General features: G+C 34.0%; 1 protein-coding gene across 2 annotated transcripts in view; it reads right to left on the bottom strand.

The window, feature by feature from the left end:
* The window catches only part of ASCC3 (activating signal cointegrator 1 complex subunit 3), a 247,440-nt gene that overhangs the window by 56,186 nt on the left and 166,790 nt on the right, over positions 1-24,464 (bottom strand). For both annotated transcript variants that reach the window (XM_015858848.2, XM_015858850.2), the window contains exons 21-30: positions 23,075-23,300; positions 19,256-19,410; positions 15,850-15,948; positions 15,213-15,381; positions 13,165-13,385; positions 11,746-11,831; positions 10,340-10,506; positions 10,042-10,187; positions 9,819-9,939; positions 7,787-7,929 (exon numbers count right to left, since the gene is read on the bottom strand). In XM_015858848.2, coding sequence (XP_015714334.1) covers positions 7,787-7,929; positions 9,819-9,939; positions 10,042-10,187; positions 10,340-10,506; positions 11,746-11,831; positions 13,165-13,385; positions 15,213-15,381; positions 15,850-15,948; positions 19,256-19,410; positions 23,075-23,300 — 1,533 coding nt within the window. The remainder of the gene's footprint in view (positions 1-7,786; positions 7,930-9,818; positions 9,940-10,041; positions 10,188-10,339; positions 10,507-11,745; positions 11,832-13,164; positions 13,386-15,212; positions 15,382-15,849; positions 15,949-19,255; positions 19,411-23,074; positions 23,301-24,464) is intronic.

Raw genomic sequence — 24,464 nt, 5'->3', positions numbered from 1 at the left:
AAAGTAGTACAAAGGATTTGTTGAAGTAACGGTGACTGAAACAGGATACTAACAAAGAACTAAATTTACAAAAATATTATTTAAGTTTTGGCTTTGTCCAATCAGTCAGAACTAACTAATGAAAGTCCCAAAACTTCATTTTCTCTTGTAATGCAGCTGTCTGGATGTTCTTTATGCTATCCTGTGTCCTGGCACGTGTACGAGAAAAGGATGCACAGAAGAGAGGACTATAAAACTTTGAAAGGAAAGGAAGCTGTAAGAAAAAAGCAATAGACTGGGAAGTGAAGAGGGAATAAGTCTGTTTGGAAAGGGAAACAACAAGCGGGGTACGTAAGCAGAAGAGAATAAAAAGAACTAAATGAAAGGAGGATATGTTAAAGGATAAAGTCTATCTCTCTAGATAAAAATCAGCAAACTTTTGATTTCTCTAGTGAGCGTGTAGCTGTGATTGTAGTGTAGACAACATTAATTATGACCCATCTTAAAGACTTCTACTTCTGAGACAAAAAAATAACTGGATAAAATGAGAATCTATGTACTGCTTTTCTTTACAGTTATGACCACGTAACAGTAACTGTAGTTGATCAGCTATATGAGTAACCATATATTCAATTGTATTAAAGCTCTTCTCTCTCCCTCCTCCCCTCCCATTCCCCCACACAGACTTATGAAGTAGTATTAGCATAGTGCTTAGATAGACACTGAGAAATAAGAGTTTTATGTATACATTTCAGAGACGAAGAAATCAGATAAAAAGTGGAAAACAGCACCAGGAAATATCAGGAAAAGACATGGAAACATAAACTCATTTATAATTTACTTAATCTCTGTGCTTAAAAATTGACAAAAGATATTGAATAGCTTTTAAAAATTAAATTGATTTAAAAATTAAATTTTTATCCTCCCCAGAAAGAATCATCACCTTATGACAATCACATCTTTAAAGTAAGGGAACAAATCAGTTACAATGACATTCATCTCATTATTCATGTAAGCAGAACTTGATATTGGGAAAATAATGAATAAAATCCCTTTTTCTCTAGAAAATACCATGATCCAATTAGCTGATTTGGATTCATCTATAAGCAATTAGACCACTCCTACAGCATAAGCAGTTTTACAGAGTTAGTTTATTTCAGCACAGAACCTGAGCTAAACCTTTTTGTCATGTAGCTTCCAGCATATAACATCCTAAATTCACACAGTTGGGAATTTATTCAAAGATGTTCTTGCTTTTACAATCAGCAGTGGTTGTCTTTTTTTTCCCTCTGACTTGTATTACAGCAGTGGCCTGTGGTGCTGTTAGTCATACCTGCGAAGCAGTGTAATTTACCACAAGAAAACTAAAAAACCCTTAGCAGGAGAGCTGGCGCATGTACTACTATCCTGTCATTTTAGCAGCAGGGAATCCTAGTCATTTTTAGCTGACCTCTTACTTTCACATAAATCAGTGTAATAAACACAACTATTTTACCCATAGGCACAATCCAAGGCTTAAAATTCTCATGACAGTTTATTTAAAAACATAACTCACTTTTACATCAATTTAGTTTTAAGAATCTTATCCTTTTAAAACAATAATATATATATATATATTTAATTAAGAAATGCTGGTGTAATTAATAGTTTCATTAAGGAGAAACAGACACACCATCACGACTATAAAACAAGTCAAATGTTTCTACAGCGTAACAACTTCATTTGCTCTTTTTTGGGGGGGGGGGGAAAGAAAAAGGTAAAAGAATTACAGAAAACATATTTTAAAAATAAGGAAAGTACATCCTACTGACATAAAACAAACACACACAACAAACAAACAAACCAACAACACAGAACACCGTGAACACACTGATTCGGGGAACCTATTGCAAGGAGGGCTGGGCTCCAACACAGGCAGGATTGGGCCCATACAGAGATGCTTATGCTCTTTTTACAAATCTCCTGATGAACATAAAAATCCCCCCCTTCTGCGCTCTCCTGTAGCATCACTTTGACTAGGGTTTCACCTTTTTACTAAAAAGCTTTGAAAACCAAGAAATATTTACTGCACAATACGGTATTGCAAAATATTTATTATAGAAAAATAGTCTATTTCAATCTTGTATATTCTAATCTCTGAACAAGCTAGATTTCTCTCAGACTAGTAAGTAGTCATTTTCTTTGTTCTTGCACATATGTAAACTGTTGAACCATTTACTTTAAGCTAATAGAACTTTTTTTATTTTTAAAATTTATTATACTTAAAAAGCTTTTGTAGAAAGATAGGATTCCATTTAAGTAGATACATTACCCTGTGCCTGAAATACATTCCAGTCAGAGTATAATTCAGCAAGTTGATGACAATGCTGGCTCCAAAAGAAAGGAGGAGACCAGATTGGACAAGAATGAGCTAACAGATTGTGCAGCCCAATTCTGTCCCTTTGAGTGTGATATATTGTTTCAAGATGCTAAAAACCCATACTTTCTCAAAGCATATCTGTTGTGCTGGTTTTCCCATTTTCACAGAATCCTCATTATTAGTACTCTGTACTCTTTTCAAAGCACGTCAGACTCAGACCATATGCCACTGAATAATGCTTATCAATTGTCTAAAATGCCCAATAGAAGAAAGATGTGCCAAACAAAAGAATCATGAAAGTTATGGAGTCTTTTAAAAAAAATAATTACATATTTCACATCTGCTGCAGATGTTAAGTGAAATAAAAACATCTCCTTGTTATAACTAAATGTTAATTTTTTATGACACACTTTTGTGTCATAAAAACAACATCTTGTAGAAGGAAGCTGAACTTCTATAATGAGCGTAACACTTAGAAATCATTCTTGGTACCTTCCTGATCTTTAACTACATGAAAAATAAGTCATCCTAAAAAATTAAAATCTGACTTCTTCTTGTACTCCAGAGCTCTCTAACACACTGCAAAATGCTTACAACACCCCACATAATTTTTTTCAAGAAAGGGTTTAAATACTTGAAATAAATTATTAAAATATACACTTTTAACGCTAACATTTCATTAGAAAGACAGCAATATACTTATTCATAACACAGACCAGATACTTCTGTTCCTGTCTGATAGCACAGCACTACTTCAGAACAATAATATGGAGATAACAGGTTATTTGATTTAAAAGTTAGAGAAGGAAAAGTCACCTTTTGCCTTTCCAACAGTTCTATTTTTGTTGCTTTTTTTTTTGTTTTTCCAGTGATACAAAACATAACTTTATGGTAAAATTTAATTTGCTTTCAGGCATATGTCTATGCGTATTTTCACATACTGTATACACACTCATACACATATAATTAGCACACATGTTTATACACTCACAGCTCTAAAATCCTGAGATCAGTATGAGCCTGATTCCTTCTTTCAGAGTCAATGAATGCCCTTCATTCAAGTGCCCTTGTGTTCATTGGGAGCTGAATATTGCTTGGTATGGATGCTATTGAATATTACAGCAGGTATGCTTGTGCTAAAGGAGTTTGGTCTCATAAAGAACATTAACTAGATGCAGATGGTAAAATGATGCACAGAGCAGAATGCAGAAATCATTGTGGTTAAAGTTAAAGCTGCAAATGTGGGTACATTTCTCCTCTTGCAGTGCAAATATCAGAAGAAAAAAATCCAAATATCTGGCCAGGAAATAAATTTATTTTAAAGCAACCAAGCAAACTAGAAAATGCTTTGCTTGTTTGCTGTTAACTGCATTATATCCTCAAACAATAAACAATAAATACCACTTTGTACTTTTGCTTTGGGTTTAAAACAAAAAGCACTAAAAAGTTACAGAAAAATAAATGAACTAAAAACTTAATTCTAAGAAATTCTACAAAGATTGCAACATCTACCACCACCACCATGGAGAAAGAGAAGAGCTTGTTCTTCTTTAGACAGCTCCAGATGTAGAGCAGTATATATCGCATACAAGCTTACCATCACAAGCTGGTGGCACTCTTGTTTTAAAAGGATAATCTGAGCTGTTGTCCCTTTTAACAAGTTAAATAATGGGTCACAAGCTTGAACATGACAATCTTGGCTGACAGCTCGAAGTCTGAATTTTAGCTAGTAATTGCAGATTTATAACTCATGCAGATTTATAAATCATCTCAAGATTACACAAAAAAGCAGGGTAAGCATAAGGTTTTATTTTTTCAATGGCATCTGCTGGCCCACTGACACGGATGAACTATGAAAAGAAAAGAGGAATTACTCAATTTAGAGGCACAGTCTTCTCTTTGAGATGCACTCCCTATTCACACTGCTGTCATGATGCACCTGTGCCTCATAAGTAATAGTGTGGAAGAGCTTTACAGAGTGATGTCTATGGAAGATCCTTTGAAACTCTTGAAAACAGTCAAAAATGGCAAAGGCGGCATCTTCAACTGTTTCTTCACTCTTTGGTGAAAAACAAGCTCTGTGTTGGTAGACATTCTAAGAGGGATAAAGGGGTTTTGGAATGTGTATGAACAACGTATTTTACAAAAAAAAAAAAAAAAAAAAAAAGAAAAAAAGAAAAGAAAAAAAAAGTCAATGAATCTCTAAGGCTCTAGGATAGGCAAGCACATTTTTGCACATTTTTTGGAGGTCTCCCTGCTCAGACTAAACTAGGCATGAGATATTTAAGTATATATTTTTTTAATGAACATCATATGCACGGCCTGAAACTAATCTGAAATGAATCCATTAAACAGATCTGACTTTTTGTGAATTAACAAGTCCAGCAGAACTGGGTAAACAACTAGTACTAGAAACAACAAGCTTTATCAAGCACTGTCTCATCTTATGAAGACTGACATTCTCAATAGCTTTCAACAAGTTGAGTACTGAGGGAAAAAGTGTATGAACAAGAAACCATACGTCGGACATGAAATTCAAGGAAAACATCTAGGAAGAATTCTCTCCAAAACTGAATGGAATTGTTGAAAATATAGATTTTCTGTAGATCAAAGTAGAATAAAACTCCTTTTCAACTATAATTCAATCATACCTGTTAGACCACTGATTCATCTGTGATTTCTGCACAATGCAGGTATGCTTCTGTCTACTTCGTTGGCAATGGATGAAAATTTGATTGTGTGTGTTATTTATACACACATATATGTATTCCAGAAGCTTCATAGAAGTTCATGTCCTTTGAAATGTAACTAATTAAAATATCATCTGAACTTGATACTTAAACCTGTGTGGCAGAAGAGGTGGCTTTGCCTATTATCAGTAAGGACTGGAAAGAGAAGTAATCTTGAGTTTTATGAATAGAAGACTTGATGGGCTTCTATAAATAGGAGACACAAGTGAAAGTCTGTTTGGGGCTACCACAGCAGAGAGAAACATGATAAACTACAGGATCTACAAAGAAAATGAAGGAAACTAAGATGATCCAGCTGATAAACACATCACAAAGGCAAAACACTGGCTTCTGTCCCCCACTCCAATCCCCACAAATCCTGAATCTGTTACCACAACTGAAAAAATGCCATACTGGCTAACAGAGAACATTTCCAGTGGTTCTAAGAATCTGTGTCTACTTCAGTATGGTTTGCCCAGATGTTATTATGGATAGTACTGCTTAGAACATTTGAAGTAGCCTTATGAAACCGGCCTACTGGGAAGCTAACATAAGCATAGAATAACTCTTGGGCATAATGTAGCAAAATAAATTAGACAATCAAATGAATATAACCAATGTTTTCTTGACAGAATTTGACATCAGTCTAAATTATCATCATACAAATAAGGATGAATAAAATAAAAGTGCCAAGACCTGTCATCAAGCCTGTAAACTCTGTATACACCCATTTATGAAAAACCCTATATCTCAACACATACCACGATTAATGTTAAAAATACTACCAGTTGTTAAGGTATTTGTCTCTAGGTTCCCCTCATTGAACATTGGTCTACAAAAAACAAACATAAACTGCCAGGCTTTGAAAATGGTTAAAAGATAATAACAATTTCTTCTTTCTAACTCATCGATTTTTTATCTCATATGGACTTGAAACACTTGAATTATCTGAGAAAGTTTTGAGGATAGGCAATGTCTACAGTACAGAAGATATTAACTAGTTCTAGTACATTAAAAAATCATATAGCAATAAAGAGATTTTTGCCTATTTCACTTAATTCAAGCTTGACTTTAATACAACTTCAAGTTACAATATTTAAATAGAAAACTATTCTGGACAAAGAAGTAAGCAATACGTGCACGTTGCATTACCATAGCTTTGTCCCTTGCTTCAATGATAAATGAAATTCAGGCAAACATTGATCATTTGAAAGACAAAACCATAAACTGGTTCCCTGATTACCTAAAACAATGCCCACTTGGTCTTGTAGGTACTTCATACAATTATTTTATGCAAGATAATGGTAAGATATATGAACTGTAGTCATAATTCTCAGTCTTTTGTATTTACATAATTGGAACTCAATAATGTGGTAACCATCTTTGTTATGCTCCAACGATTCAGGTTATTAATTCAAATATAAATTATATGCAAATGATATCAGGATAGTAAATGCAAAGTCTGTTTGCCCTTTTCAGCTCCTCATTCAAAACTTTCAGAGGTATATTCTGAAACAGATGAAAATGTCTAGCCTCTGATGGGGTACAAGACCAGAACTCCCATATTCAAATACTTTTAATAGAAAACCCTTTTCTAGAAAGTCTCCTACGCATAAGTGAGGAGACTTCCTTCAAATATAGTTCTTTCTGGAATGGAAGGGGGCTCACAGGACCCGGGGATGAATGCAAATCATCTAGAGCAAGCTGCATGTCACGTATTCTAACCATACGTGAGGTTACTACAGCAAACCAGTTCAAGGTACTAGAAAACTCTATTAGGCAGTAATAATTTTGACATGAAACATTTCTGTTACACTCAAGAAAACAAATGAAGTGGAAGTTGTAAAATTAGAAAAGCAGCATCAGATTAAGACGTGCTAGTACTAGCAGTTTGTCAGCCAAGACATCTATTTCTCTTGTATTATTGAATATTCAGGTTTTACCTGGTACTTATGAGCCACGTATTTCCCTGTATTTTGGTTGTAACACAGAAATTCCCACACAGAAGGTGAGAGAAAGCTAACTTCCAAAATCTAGGAAATCTTAACAACAATTTCTTTTTTCCAAAGCAATAATGTACTGGAATCGGTACCATTAATTCAGAAGGAAATAAATAGTTCTGCATTCAGAGCAGGTGTAGAACTGAGAACATTAAATAAAACTTAGTATACATTTAGTAGAATGCAAACAAAACAGAATATTGAACAGGTATTTATTATTTGAACATTTTAAATAAATTAAAGAATCGTTAAGAGAAACAGTACAAGAAAATTTAGTTCTATGATTCTTTGATTCTAATTAAAGATTATATTGCATGAAAAGAAAAACAATGAGAAAAATTAGGTTCAAATTCCAACTCAACAGCTACATGCCAGAGTTTTCCGACTGTAAACCTGGGAGAACATAGCCCTGCTCCTTTTATTCTTTGTATTTGTGTTAAAGACTTGTACCACATGTTGTAAGTTGTATGGCACAATGGAACTAACATTACTAATACATGAGCAGGGAAAACAAAACAATTTGCTTTCTAGAGTTCAGACCTTGCAAAGATGTTTAAATAGCCTTAATACTAGTTTTAATACACACTTGAAACACCTGTTTCAAGATTTACCCTGAAAACATTCTTTGTATTCAAATTAACTTATTTTCTAAAAGACATAAAAAAGACAGCAGAAAATCAGAATTAATTCAGGTAATATTATTCTAAATAAAATTCTACCTCTCTTTCATCCATCTTCAGCCACTGTTTGGGATCATCCTCAGTAGCTAGGAAAGCTATCAGATCTAAGGAAGTAAGCCTTGTTTGACGTCTGGATGACACAAAAATAAGAACTGGCTTGGCTGGAGAATGGCTTCGAATTGCTGTTGAGAAAAATAGAACTTGAGAATTGAACTCTTTAATGACAAAAGCCACAACTACTGCTTTTAACAGCTACACAGCTGATAAACTCTGCTGATACCTCTGCTGATATACAGTATGAATACTTTGTTCTGACAGACAGATACTACTGAGTATAAACCATCTCTGAATAAAAAACGACACAACCATTCAGCTGAATCTGAGATAATTTGCCCTGCTATTTCGGTGATCATTTTAATATAAAAATTTAAGAGAAACAATTAGAAAAGAAAAAAAAAAGAAAATGAAAAACAGAAGCTGGACAAGCTTTCTAGACTTCAAAGATTGTGCATTTCTCTTTCTTAGCCCAATAAATAAGTTATGTTTTTCTACGCTACTAGAATATGTTGTCTTTGGCTAAGTGCCATCAAGGCCCAAAACTTGCTTTCTGTTTAACTTGATTTACAGACCACATAAATTTATGTCTGCCTGCAAAATATTATTTAAATGCAGTAAAAATAGAAAAAAGGTTTAGATGGCAGAGAGTAACCCTTAAATAGCTTATGGCAGACATTGTGGAACAAAGAAATGTTGTTTATTAATTACTGTGACACATTTAAACCAATTACGCTTTAAGACTTTCTTAAAAAATATTTTCTTTCTCTGCCCATGCTTCAAAAGTTTCAGGTTCATGCAATTTTATATGATCTCAGGAATAAGGATTACATTGAAGTGCTATAACTTTCACTACATCATGGTTAACAAGTGGGGGAAAAGGTCTACACATTTTTCTAACATCAGCAAGCACTAGAAGTATAGACAGTTGTATTTAGTTTGAATACACACTCAGCAAATCCATTTCTGTTTTCTCATGTAATCCTCATTCTACTGATTTTAATGAATTATTTCTGAAAATTATTTAATACTGTACAATATTACATATCATTCTTCAGTTTATGAATACTATATTATATAACCATGAAATTATTGGAAAAGGATAATTAATGTGTATTTATAACTTACAATTATATATGCCAGTATATCTATATATTTTAAAAGCCTAGCATCTAATGGATTTCTGTAGCTTCTGGAACAGGTGTGGCATAACAGCCCAAGACAGATTTATTGTTCATTAGTGTTTTTGTACAAGGCTCTTGTGGAGGTGTAAATAATCTGAGCTGCCAAGATTGGTCTCTAGTCCACAATCAATACTTTACTTCTGTCATAAGGATAATTAAAGCGGCTAAAAAGTCACCTCACAAATGTCACCTCACAATCAACAACAGTTCACATTACAAAATTTATATGGGAGGTTATTTTTAGTCGATATAATAAATATTCCTTATGCAGCCAAAATAAAATACGTTCCAATAAAATATAACAGTTTTTCTTAAACCTATCCTGCATGCTAGTTTTGTTGTGAATAAAAAATTGAAAACAGAAGTATATCTGGATGCACTACAAATTTTGAATTTTATGGTTATTGCTTTGAAACTGGAATTATGTGAGGTTAGCCTGACTTGCAACTTCTGTTTACAGTTTTTTAATGCTTACATACAGTGGTCCATATGAAAGTGCCTCAGCAGATTAATGATACGAATGGTTTTACTGCTTTCTAAATTTCAAATATTTTTACACAAATGTTTCTTTAATGGTGTCAAACACTAATAGAAAACATGTTTTATTTTCCCTTCATTAGTACTAATTTTATTATGTTCTAAATACACTACATTCCACTGTTGTATGTTGCATGTGCAGTGCTCTTTACATCTCAGACCAATAGCTTTGGGTCATTAGCACACGCAGATTCCTCCTACACATGCCAGGACAGACAAGTAATACAGCGTACTATGAAAAGCTCTCAGAATCTTGCTTATACACAAAGAGCCAAAATGTCTGGTAGCTCACTTACCCTGAAATGCAGGTTTGTTCATGCGAGCCATGCGAGGACAGTAATGCTGGCCAGGGAATCCCTGAATGTGTACCTCTAGAGGAACTGGACGTACTGAAGGTCGGAAGTTGAACAGACCCATCTGCAAGGAAATATTTTTTTCAAGTTTAATCTCAAATTATCTTATAAATCACTGCTTTGCTTTTCTGAGGCACAAATGCATCTTTTGAAACATTTTTCGTACCTGATTAATATTTAGCCAATCAGCAAGATCTCTGGCATTTGCTAATGCAGTGGATAAGCCAACTACTCTTACAGGCTTCTCTGTGTGAGATGAGATGAAATTTGTTCGAGACACAATGACTTCCAGTACTGGGCCTCTCTCATCCCCTAGTAAATGTAAAATGTAAAGTGCATTGAAAAACAGAGAGAAAACAAAACAAAACAAAAAAAGGAAAAAAGATTTGTCTGTCAAAGTACAAGCACAGTTCTTCAAATATAGCAGCGACCGATAAAAAAATAACTAAGAAAATTATGTTCACCTAGCAGATGGATTTCATCTATGATGAGAATGGAAACTTTCTGAACATAGCTTCTGTTCTGCCAGCTTCTGCTGACACCATCCCACTTCTCTGGGGTAGTAACAATCAGATCAGCTTGAGCAATTGCTCTCATATCAGGAGTCACATCTCCAGTCAACTCTACAACCCTGTAATCAAGAAAGATATTTTTTCAGACTACACAAAATTGGCTTCATAGTGCTTCAGAACATCTTAGCATTCAAACACTAATTCTTTAAAGAGAGAAGAAGCAAATATTATACAAAATCAGATTGCTTCTGACTCAATACGTTTAACAAGATTTTCAAGGCTGTTCTGAGCTAAAAAAAAACCAACACTTTTCTAGCAAATACCACATAAATATCAAATATCATTCCTTTGCAACAATACAAAAAATGAAGAGGATGAATATGAGTCCCAAACAATATACTGCTTATTTTTCTAAATGAAGATACTATGGAGATATTAGTATGTTAAAATGTGACTCATAACATCCTTTCACAGACAGCAGAGAAACTTTCTAATCCAAGTTGCTGCCTGCTGATGTGTGTAGGTCTCTGATTTGAACAATGAGGCTGGACTGTAGCATAACCGTATTTGTTGGCTAAGCTTCATCAAGTGTAGAGCAGAAATTATGCTGGAGTCATTTTTGGAGGAATATTCGTGGAATTCTTCCAGCTGTTTTACTTTATTATCCTTTCAATTTCTACAAACATTATTAGAGATCTATCATTTTAAACTGAATTCTACTGAATACTGGGATGTGCTTTGAGTTTTAACTCACAAAAGCAGCTGTATATAGGAGAATGAAAGGCCTTATATCCTATACGTATATTTTTTAACTCAAGAAGGTATAACTTTGGAAAACACCAACATGACTGGTAGTTCTTATACATCATAAAGTAAGAGCTGATCTTCAACACCTGTGAAGATCAGCAAGAAATTCATGAGGCCAATGAACAAATCTATATTCCACACTCTGTATAAGAAAGAATATATGAATGCTGGTATATGGTTCATATATAGCTTCTATGAGATCTCTGATAGATAAGGATTCCATTGAATTCTTATTTTGAATTGCAAGTTCAATTAACAAGGGCTCTGCAGAGAGAAATGTTAGCTTCATATTTGATATACTGGTAAGTGATGTAAATGAAAATACATAGACATTGAAGCGTACCTCTTTTTCTCACTTTTGATCTTGGTTTCACAATGACTACTGTTTTAAAATTTTTTAACTTTTTTTTTTTTTTTAGAAATGTGAAGGACTGTATACAATCAAAATCTATTTTGAAATACTCAATAGTATTCTGCAGATTTTATCCATACTTGATAATGATACTGTTCTTTTGCTTCTCATTTCTTTGATTAGGTAAGGAGAAACATACTTTTTACCAAGTTTTTCTTCAATCCTAACTTTCCAGTCCTCAATTCTCTCACGAACGAGTGCTTTTAAGGGTGCAATATACACTGCCTGAAAAAAAAGCAAGATACTTCTATTAAATTGTACCAATATGAAAATAGTTTATACGAGCAAGATTTTGTCATTATCTGCAAATGCATTAAAGGGCATGTTCCTCAAATGACCTAAGCCAGGACAGTATTTAAAACGGACAAATCCGAAAACATCACTTTGGTTATTGAACCATTAACAAGCAAGTAAATTAAGAAACAAAAAAGTAACTTATTGAATTGGAAGTACTTGTTGCACTATTTAATATCTAAATCCACTGAATATATAAATAAAACCATATTCTCCAGGACTAGAAAACCTGAAAACATGAATTCTAGAACAAAAACAATCAGAATTTCCAGCATGTAATATCCTATCTGATTTCTACATATGTCACATACTTATTAAAAAAATACATATTAAATTATAAAGCTGATTACTCTGAGTAAAATGACATAATACTGTTCTCAAAGAAGCTTGCTGTGCTTGGTGGAATGCCTTGACATATAGATATATTTACAGATTTATGATGAAATATTCTGAACCTCTAGGCAGATCTAAAGAGGAAGAAACTGCTGCACAAAGAATTCACATATGTTTTTTAGAAGATATAGCCAGATTTTTGGATTTATTAGAACTGAAAAAGTATATTCCTTGAAAAAAATGCCTATTTTGTATGTCTAATATGTAAACCGAAAATAAGCTTGAGCTTTATTTATCAGAGCCAGGACTAACAAATTACGTGATGATACTAAGATTTCAAAGACAAGTAAGTGCATTATGTGTGTTACGTCAGTTCAGAGGCTGTTCTTTGATTAAATCTCAGAATCAGAGATATTTTCCAAAGATTTTAGAGCTAAAATGTGGGTACCTAAGACGATATGTCTAAGATACAGTCACGTATTCACTTTGAAAACAAAACTACCCAAAGCAGAAATGCTGAGCTTTAGGAAGTTTATTTTAAGGTGTAACAGAGAATATGCTTGTAGTAATTAATTACAATTTATTTATTTAAGTATGAGAGGGAATGGGGATAGTTATATTGACATGGAGCGTAACTAATTGCTTTAAAACAGAATTACTGCTAGTAGAAGATTAAAGGCTAAGCAAAAACAACTTAGGTAAAGCAGGCAATTACAGAAAAGGAAAACTAGTATGTTGGTATGGCATGTTTTTAGATTTAACACTAATTGCACACTGATTAATACATAAATTTCATGTAAAAGCATATACATTTTCTATTCAGACAGTTACAAATTGGCGAAAGCAAAATTCAGTTTCCAATAGTCTTCCTAAGCTTATGGACTACTTGAAAACATATACTAAATGGTTATAGGAAGTCTATTTTACAAACCTTTGATGTGGGATACTTGTTAAAAACTCTAAAGATGGCTAATTCAGCTGCAACAGTCTTTCCAGAACCTGTAGGTGCTCCAAGCAGAACATTACAGTCTGTGTGATAAAGTGTATGAAATATCTGGGTCTGGATAGGATTGAAGTGCGTGAACTTGTAGAGGACTTCATATTCTGGATGTCCTAAGGCTGTGACAGGCAAAGGTTGAAGATCTAGAAGTTCTACAAACACAAAATAATCATGAGGGCATGACAACATTGGAAATGGCTTTACCTAATATCTCCTGTCACACAGAATTCACACTGGGCTATTGCTAACTTTCAGGAAGAATACTTGAAAAGTTGATTTTACAGCTCAAGTATTTCTTGAAATATTATAGTTAGTATTTTGACAGCTATGAAACTAATTACATGAATAAATCAATGTTTTACTTAAACTGCTTCTTTTTATCCATCTGTAGTAAGTTCTAAACTCACTATACTAGATTATATGCATATACCCATCTTATGATAACAGAATGAGGAGTAAGAAGACAGCAGTCTGCACATTTCAGATTCATGAAAAAGACCTTTCTAGTAAAGAAGGAAGAGTCAAGATTCCTTGGAACTTCTAATTTAATGGAGTAATACAAATCAGAAGAGTACAATTAAATTCTGAATTTAATCCTTTAAACATGTAATTAAAGATATAATCTCAATAAATAAACAGCCCGTCAATACATGATTCTCAGTATATCTTGAGGGCATCTGCTATCCAAACAATTATATTATGGAATTTGGAAGATGACATATATAGCCAAATTGGATTTGGAAACCTACCAAATTAAGGAGACTGCACTGATTCTGCTATGCAGATGCTTGCTTTGAAGTTGGCTTTCTATTTTTTTCTTTTCTTTTTTTTTTTTTGTGGCTAGAGTTCTCGTTTTTTTTTTTCCAGGGTGCTTCACATTAAGGTATAACATGGGAGTTATAAAATCTACTGAAGTAATGATGCCTAATATTCTTCACATGCTTTTCCCTGATACCTTATGGCTGTTTTATCATTCCCACTAAAACTGATTTCTTGAGTTCTGCTGAGGAGAAAGAAGGTGGTTTTCTGCCTAGCAGGGCCTCTATGTACTTCATTGCTGAGTGGGAACCAGATGGGAATTGAAATCAATTATCATAAATCCTAGAGGCTCCTTAACTGGTGATGTGTAAATATCTTTCTGTTTCTTCTGAATAGTAGTCAGTGATCAGTCAATTAGATAAAAAGGTTACACATGCTTTTCCAGACAGCGTAGGTACAGTATAACAATAGCTAAACACTTCACAAACACATGTGAATTTATGCATGCCAAAGGACGACATTGTATGAGAATGGAGTTTTTCTGAAGGCAGTCACTTCACAGACTGCTAGATGAGCCAAATGTAATTACAGTGGAAAGGTCTTACAATGACATCAGGCCCAATGAATGTACAAAGCAATTTATGTATCCAGAAAAAAAAGGAGCAAAACACAAACACATGCTTCTGTGCCAAGTGTTAAAAAGGAGGGGGATGGGAAGGCCATGACTTGATCAGCAGTGCTGAGCTGAAATTAGATGTTCTGTACTGAAACAATGCTTGCTATGATGCACTCATGTTAGTAAAAGCAGTGAAAAGTTGCATGTTTACAAAATTTTAACTGATTTTCCTTTCCTGAATACCAATTATAATGCAGCCTTCCATGCTAAAATTATTTTGAACCAGTCCACAAGAAATGTAATGACAAGTACTAAGATATGTAGTAACATACACATTTGCATAATTTTATTGTCAGTTTCAATTTTCCTGTGGTGAACCTAGAATAACAGAAGAGCTGCTATAACGCCGAGTCGAAATAAGCTGGATTTTAAAATTTTAGAGAGCTTTAAGAAGTGAAGAAATGGTATCAATAATACAATTATGACAAAATGAAATAACATATCTTTTTTATTATGAAGAACGAGTTAGAGATTTATTACATTATTGTAAGGAAAATCAATGCAAACAAGAAGAATGGAAAGAACATGATCAAATTTCAAATACCTGTGTGGGGTGGATGTCTCTCTGGAAGAATCAGATGTTGAAAATTTATGATACACACAGCCTCTGCTCCTAACCATCTATCAGACACAGCTCGAATGTAATACTGAGAAGGCAGAGGTTCGAATATTGGGATAGTGAACACCAGTAGTTGAGGTTCTTTAGTAATGACCTAGTGCAAACATTGCATAGAAAATAATTACCAAACAGTCAAATCAGTAACTTGACAAATCATACAGATTGCCTCACTTTCATAAGTATTACTAACATGAAGAAATAATTCTGCATGCAACTCCATATTTGCATATTTGCAAGATATTTGCATCTAGACAATAGCCTACCACTGGCAATGGATTTTGCTTCCAATTACCTCAAAACAAGAATAACTCTTTATCTTTTAATGTAAAAACATTATAGTCTTTCCTTTTCTCATCTGGAAAAAATTGTCCCACCAAAAGCGTAGGAGAAAAAAGGGACATCTGAAATTAGAAAACACCTTTCTGAAAGTCCAGGCTTAAAATGAACATCTGAAACTGAAAGCTGTGCTTCTGCGTAGCACAAAATCCTGTTCAACCTTAAAATTTATTTCTTTCTGAATTTACTTTTGTCTTGCTATGAGATTCTGAATAAAACTCATTACCTGTTTTTTCTGAATGATGAAGTACTCTGAATGATAAATGTGATCATTAGTAGGGTCTTCTACCCAGATCCACCAAGGCTCTCCAACAGTGCCATGTACCTTTAAGAGAAGAAAATACAGCTTTATTGTAGTTGTAATGAGGTTCCCAAGATATGCTGGGTATATCAGATGAATTTCTAAATTATGCATGTTTACAAAGGAATACAGAAAGAAAGAAATGGGAGATATGAGCAATATAACATTTCTACCTATTTTGTTTGCTTAAAGATCATATTGCAGTAAGAGTTTCCCTAATGTGCGTGTTTCCTTAATGGACATAATATAAACACAATGAAAGAAATGCCTCAGCTGTCTATAAATAGACTGAACTGCCAAGGTTTCTTCCAGGATCCTATAAAATGATTTCTTCTCTCTTTTCTTCACTGCACTTCTGTGTTTGGATTCTGTGCATAGAAACACTGTCTTTTGCTGTCTATCAGAAACATTCTTTTAGCAAAACCTGTAGTGAATTCTGACATGCTTCTCCTCTCTCTTTTTTCTTGAAAGAAGTGGTTATCATATTCAGAATACTGTAGTTTGTTTTAGTCACTGTTATAGGATATGTGAGGATATGTGAGAAGAACAAAGAAGCATAGAATCACCAAGGTTGGAAAAGATCTCGAAGATTGTCCAGTCCAAACATACCACCAATATTTCCCCACTAAACCATCTCCCTAAATGTTTCTTGAATGCCTCCAGAGACAGTGACTCAACCACCTCCACAGGGAGCCCGTTTGAGCATCTGGCCACTCCTTCTGAGAATGATTTTTTCCTGATATCCAACCTGAATGCAACCTTGCACAACTTGAGGCCGTTCCCTCTAGTCCTATTTCTTGATAGGTGGGAAATGAGGCTGATGTCTGCCCTGCCACAACTTCCTTTCAGGGAGTTCTAGAGAGTTGTAAGGCTTTCCATGAGCCTTCTCTTCTCCAGACTAAACAATCCTCTCCTCATAAGACTTGTGCTCCAGACCCCTCACCATCTTTGCTGATCTTCTCTGGACACATTAAGAGAATGGATGTCTTACTTGTAAGTGAGGATCTCCAAACTGAACAAAGTACTCAAAGAGTCTCCTCACCTCCCTGCTCCTGGTGGCAATGGTATTTCTTATACAAGACAGGCTGCCATTGGTCTTCTTGGCCATTTGGGCACACTCCTTACTCATGTTCAGCTGAGCAACAACCAACACACCCACGTCCATTTCTTCCACAGTCTTCCAAGCCTGTGGTGTTGTCTGGGCTTGTGGCCAAAGTTCAGGACCTGGCACTTAGTCATGCTGAACCTCATCCGGTGGGCCTCAGCCCCACAAAAAACCCTGACCAGGTCACTCTGAAGTGTCTTCCTACTCCAACTATTCCAATTTAGTATCATCTGCAAACTTACTAAGGGAGAATTTAATAACGCTATCCAAGTCATCAGCAAAGGTATTTCACAGAACAGGCTCCAGTACTGACCCTGGGGAACATCACTCATGACTGATTGCCTGCTGGATTTAACTACATTCACCACCACTCTCTGGGCCTGGCCTTCCAGCCAGTTCTTTACCCAGCAAAGAGTGTACTTGTCCAAGCCATAGGCTGACAGTTTCTCCAGAAAACTGTGGGAAACAGTGTCACAAACTTTGCTGAAGACTAGGTAGACTACATCAACAGCCTTTCCCTCAACCACCAGGATGGTCACTCAGTCATAGGAGATCATGTTGGTCAGGCAGGACCTGCCTTTCATGAACACATTCTGGCTGAACCTGATCACCCAGTTGTCCTGCCCGTGCTGTGTGAATTACATACACACATTTAGCTCTTGATGAATCTCATACCATTTAAATACTGATGCATACCTATATTTTGGGCAACTGTTGCCCTAAAACTGTGTCTAAAATATGATTTGGCTAATTAATACTAGTTACTCTGTATTTCTATTGGACTCTTCCTGGCAGCAGGAAGGGTTATTTGCCCTGTCTGGATATGTTCCTTGGCTCTAATGATACAGTAAGACTTTTCGACACGAATCTGGCTCACAAGCTTAAACTTAAGAGCTCCCAGCACTTAAAACTGCACCCCATTAAGGATCAAGATGATGCTTATAAGAATACTATATCAAAAAGTATAGTAAACATGGGCAAAATCTTTTTTTTTTTTTTTTTTTTTTGTCATGTACAGAGCTGAAATATATGATTTGAATTCTGTGCAGACCACTTTTCAATTTGTAAAAGTCTAGAAGAATCTGAACTTCATAGACAAAAGTAAAAATAGATTGAGAAATTACTTGGTATTACTAAGGAAATAGCTTAATATGAATTTTTTTCTTTTTATCTTTGACAGCAATCAGGTAACATGGATGAAAGATAAATGATAAAACTTGTTTCAATCAAAACAAAAAATAATTCTTATTAAAATTCATGTTAGAACCCATTCAAACAATTTTTTTTGGTAATAAATCCAGGTAGCAAGGGAAATCTGACCTCACGTATTTTGATCATTAACCTTCCATTCTCAAGCTAACTTGGTGAAGCTTCCAAAACAAAAGATAAAGCCTTTAGGCAGGAAAAATAAATTCCAATATCATCTAAATGTTTATGGAATAAAACTCCAATTTACTTGTGATTAAAGTAAATTTGTGAGGGGATTTATAACTTATTTTTTAATAAAAGATACTGAGTAGGCACCTTTCAGAATGATAATTTCCCTGATCTTCTATAAGAAGAAAAAGACAAATATACTTGGCCACTAACTGTAGAATGCTACAAAAATACCAGCAACAATACAATGCCCCCATGTGGACATTCACAATTTACTTAGATTTCTCTTAAATCTTCTTCTAAGTAACAGATTCAGAATTGAAGGGTGTGGGTGTATATACGCATCCAATTAGTACCTTGAATTTTCTGTTGAGGGAGGTTACAACAGAGACAAGGCACTGATGAGAATATATATTTGTAAAGTCATGGAGAGTAGCAGAGCTTGGCATACGGTATGAAGTGTATTACATGGCTTTATTTTATGAGTTTGACATTCATTCATATTTTAGAAAGCCACCTTTGTCTCCTGTTTTCTTGCTGCTCCTTTTTGGGCATATTACTTAAATGTGTGTGTGAGACAGACACTATCAATATTCAGTATAAGCACTTGCTTCAACTTGATATAAATGCAACAACCCTGTTAAAATTAAAGAGATAAAAAGATAATCTTTGGGTGCCTTCCTCTGTAAAACTCTTAGAGGTGATTCCATTCTTACACCCAAATTTGCTTTTCAGTTAAAATAAACATTATTTTCTTATTCAGATAGCTGTACATCTGTAATTGGAGCTAAATGAACACTTCCTATGCTTTCTTCCATCCTTTTTTTAATTATCATTTTTTCTGTTTACCTGATCATTCCATGTGAAGTCAGGAGTGATGTTCAATCGAACTCTGAGCACTGTGCGAGTGATTGGTTGAATTGTTGCTTCCATTGCAATGGAGGGGATTTGATGGACACACTGTTTTACTTTTAACCCAATCTTCACATGATGCAGCATATGACCTGGCAAGAAAAGATTAGTGTAACAGATTTGCATTATAGCAAAAATAATCCTGACTAAACTCTGACTTTCAAATAGGCTTTTAGAGGGGAGTATTACTGCTTGCTTTTTTTGCTCTTAGTTGTGTATATGTCTAACTCTCCTGACCTGGCACATAAGGATATTTTGTGATACTTAACTTGAATTAGGAACTCTGAGCCCAGAAAAGTCAGTATTAACTCCTAAGAGGTTAAAATAACTATTACAAATTTACACAGAAAAAAAAAAATATTATGTGAAGCTAATTTCTTTTCTTCACTGACTTTTAGACCAGACTCCTATCAAGTCACATAGCTCTTCTTAAAAGCTTGAATTCTGACCTTTTACTTGATGAAGGGCACAAAATCGAACTTCTACAATTCCTGTGTAGGAATTCAAAGTACATAGAAATTGGATTCACAGCATTGAATAAAATTAGTTAATGGCTTAAGCTTACATGACTAGTAATCATCTCATAGCAGCTCTTATTTTTTAGAATACACCAGTGTGTAACTGAGGCAAAAGAAAAATTAAATGCTGCAGCATTTATTATCTTTTTTCCACAGTCACAATAACTAAGGCAATAAGGGGATCACACTATTAAAAAAACCACAACACAACCCTAGTTGTAGTTTACAGCTGAAATCTCTGGTTTATTTAGGAAAAGAGGATTGATCACTTTTTCACTGTAATCACTAATATAATAGTCTGGAAAATATTTTAATTGTAATGGTCATAAGAATTCCCTTAAAAAATACCTCCATCTAGCTATTATAGTTAAGAACTAAAAATGGATACCGATTTTCAGCTGCTGTTACATGTTCCTGCGTATGTCTGATTAGAACAACAACAATAAAAAAAACAAAAGAGAAGAAATGCCATTACATTCATTGTGGGCAAAATAGCAAGGTGATAGAAACCTTTTCTTGATATTGCACAGCATATGCAAGCATAACAGCTTGCAATTGTTATTATTTTTTTCTTTTTTTTGAACCTTGACTTTTTTATTTAACAAACAGTCAGGTTTTGTCTCTCAAAGGTCTATACTATTAAGTACTGACTGGATGATCTTGCTACAGAAGCAAATCACTAATGCAGAAATTTTAACACATTTTATCAGTCTAATTTGCAAGCAGTAAAATAACTGAACTACACACAAAGTGGACTACTAAAAGAAAAATGATTACATTGGTACAGATTCATAATGTAGACAGCATTATAGCATAAGTAGGTTTTTTTTTTGTGATTAGAGATAAAACAGAAATTGTGTGAAATAAAGGTAGATGTCAATTGTCAAAGACTACTAATGTTTTGCAGGTAATTAGTCTTCTTCATGCCCTGAATCACTTTCTGTATCATGATGGCTGAGGTGGACTTCTGAATCTCTACAGTAAAACTACTGAGGTTTTGTACACACACCTTCGAGAGAACAGTAAGTCTCTTGTCCCAAATGCTGCTTGTTAAAATCATTATAAAACTTTCTTTTCCATATTTTTTTATAGTTATAAGAAACTAGCAACAGCACTTAGGAAATATGATAAACTTCTAAACAAAATCTGTCAATTCCAGAAGACAGTGATACTTGACAAAAGATGAATAGATTTGCTTGTTCCACAAAGGTTGTCCACTGTATTCTGAAAACCTAGACAACGTATCTCAAACTACCATAGTCATTTCTTGGCAGTTCACAAACTTTATGGTTGCTCTGCAATAGAGAGTGGATTGTTGATGTCTAATGGCATGGATACCGTGGCACATTGGTATCCAGGATCTGTGCACACAACACAACACAATTTCCCTTCACTGGGAGTCCTGGCATTTGTCTATCACTACTTGTCTGAGATAGCAAGCTAACTCCTGTCTTTTTTATTCTACTCCTAAAGTGACAATAAACTTTGAAAAGGCAGAAGTAGTAACACTGAAATGATTTTATGGAGACAGAGAATAAGCCTGCATCTGGAAGCTGTGTCTTCCATCATTTCTTTGGTTTAGAATTCAAATAAGAAATGTAAGGCAAGGAAAACCCTGGTGATCGAAAGAAAGGACAGAGAGGAAGAAGTACGTCAAGAAGTTGTTCCTCAAAAAGAAGCAAAGACCAACCTGCTTTGGCATTTAAACAAGGCTGAAGAACACAAAATATCATGGCACAAACCAATCACTTGTTTTCACAGTCAAAACCAAACCTTAGTGTATTTTACAGCTAAGTTAATAGAAAAGAAAGCTATACGTTCTACATATATATTGATATATTTCTATCTTGTATATTCTAGTTCTGCAAGCTGAAGAAAGAATAATTATTTTAGTAATTTAATACTAAGTTCTTGTTTCTCCAAAGGCAAGTATGGGAAGAAATAAGCATTAAAAATTAAAGAATAAAAATGCTAATACTACTCATGGAACCATATACTGTGGCAAAAACCCCCTGCACAAATATGTAATAAATTAACAATTAGTGAGATATTTCTAAATGAAAAAAACATTACAAAGATAGAACTTAAATGCTTTATTTTTAATAACTTTAAAGTTACTATTTATTATAAGGTACAGTTTAAATGAGCTGAATTTTTTTCTCACAGTCCTTTTGCTTAGCTTGTTAAATATAATAATTACCTTATTAAATAAAAAGTCTCTAATTTGGCAAACTTTAAAATACAAATTCAACTTTTTCCAACCTAATTTTAAGCACATAATATAGCTTCCTCAGATTTCTTATCAAATAAGAAATATCAAATTAGAGGTCATAATTATCTAAAAAGCAGTGTCTATGAACTACATTTTCACTGTAAAAGTATGTCTTTTGAAAAACAAAAGTGTTGTGGTTTTTTTTTCCTCCAAAATTTGACATTTCAGGTGCAAGGAAAATCTAAGATCTAAAGGATTTTCCCCTAAATCAGAAGTAATATACTGACTAAAGAAAAAGAAATATATTACAAACAATTTATTTTCATAATTTCAATCAACTTGTGGATATTTTTTCCAAAATAGTATATATGCACATCCTAGAAAATGCTATTATATGGTTCAGTCAGTTTGTGGATTTTCTCATTTTCAGTATTGCAAATAATAAAATATTTATGAATAAATATTTATTATTACATATTTATTATATACATATATATATATTTTTTTTTTCTGCAAAGACACTGGCGACAATGATTCTCCGTGTTCAGTGAAAATAAATGCAGTGTTTCAGAAGCATGCCTAGATATAAGGGTTGTCTTTTCTTCTTTTTATCATTAATAGTATTCCATTTAAAAAAAAAAATAAATTCCAACTGGAAAAATTAAACACGTGTCTTTCAAAGGGGTGTTTTAGATAACGAAAGAAATGGTAGTATAGGGTATAAATGATTTTAAATATGTACCTATATGTGGGCATGTATATATAGACATTTATATTAAAATGCACCAATAGATATGCTCATTCCTGGAGTAGGCAGGATATGGGCTACTCCCAGAACTGTGCCATATTATGAGCTATGAAGACTGAATAAACTTTATCTATTTGACAGACAACAATAACAAATTAATGTGCTTACATAGCTTCAAGACTGGTGGGTTTGGTTTCTAAATGAATGGCTCAGATTTATCTCAAACTTGCAGAATAATTAATAATAATTTAAGTAGATCAGCATTACTGATTTCTCACCTATTTCATCCTTTCTCATGTCCTTCATCTTGTCTACAGTGAGATTCTTCTCTTCCAACTTTGAGAGGACTGATGGTGGTAACACAGAGAACTGCCTCAAAGGGCTAACCCAGCCCCACAGCCTCTTGTCAATGACTTTGCTGAGATTCAGTAGTCGATATGTCATTGCAGGCCAACGTTTCCTAAGGGCAATCTCAAAAAGAGCTCGAACAATACGAGCTGCATTCTGGAGAGTGAAAAGAAGGCAAAAATGTTGTAATTCACTCAAGTATTCTTTGGAAAATGAAAAGGAACCATAGACCCAACTTTGAGAAACCATAACAATAGATTTTTCTTTTCAAACTTATTTCAAACACTCTTGAAAATTTTTTTTTTTTTTTTCCATTACTGACTAATGGCAGAACTACCTCATGATTGCCTACAGAAATTAGGACAAGAGACACACAATTAATCACAGTTGTACTGGCAGGTCTGCCATGGGACTTGAACAGAACATTAGGGAGTTCTACATTTATTGATTCTCAGTGACTTCTGAATCAAATTCACTTACTGTATGTAGTATCCTCCTCCTTCCCCATACATCTGCAAGCTCATTTTACATGGAAATTCAAGATTTGAGTTTTTACTTTAACTGCACTTCCATAACAGGCACTTATTCCATACTGACTATCAGAACAGTTGTACAGAAATTTAAGAGTTTTATTTTGCTGTTACAAACAAAACATATTACCATCTCCCAAGCTTACTGTATAACCAAACTGTATGAATCTGCCTTGGAGTTGGAATTATTAATATAATTATAATAATTATAATAAAATAATTATTAATATGAGCTTCAATTCAGCCTTATCTTGCAAACCTAAGTTATGAAATTCCTTTCATAAAAGTATCAAACTGTATTCCAAAGTTGTGGATTTTCTTTCTTTCTTTCTTTTTTTCTTTTCTTTTTTTGCCTACCAGTAGTGTGCCTGGATTAGCAATTCTGTTCTTGATTCACTGAATAGAATACAATCATTCTCTCTTGCCTCTGCAGTGCCAACAGGAATAAAGAAGAGAAAATTATTTGGCCATGATAGGAAGCATATGTTACTAAAAAAGCCCATTTCTTTAACTAAGCAAGGATGAATGATTTTCCTAATACTCGCTATCCAATTAAATATACCATCTTTTATAGCACTGGTTCCAAATGCTACATGTGATTTGAGAACATGTTGCCTAACTAAAAATGTTATAATTGAGACAGGAAAAAAAAAACATAAACACTGTATTAAAAGCAAAGATGAAAAGATTTATACAATAATTATACAATAAGACAACAATTTTTACGTGTGTAATGATTAGTGACTCATATAAAGCCTGCTTTCTGTGAAAAGTAAACTCTTTTGAAGAA

This window comes from Coturnix japonica, chromosome 3 (assembly GCF_054131305.1).
Source record: "Coturnix japonica strain WE chromosome 3, WE-NBRP24, whole genome shotgun sequence".
Classification (NCBI taxonomy): domain Eukaryota; kingdom Metazoa; phylum Chordata; class Aves; order Galliformes; family Phasianidae; genus Coturnix; species Coturnix japonica.
Note: the sequence above shows the minus strand (reverse complement) of the source record. Positions and strands in the feature narration are given on the sequence as shown.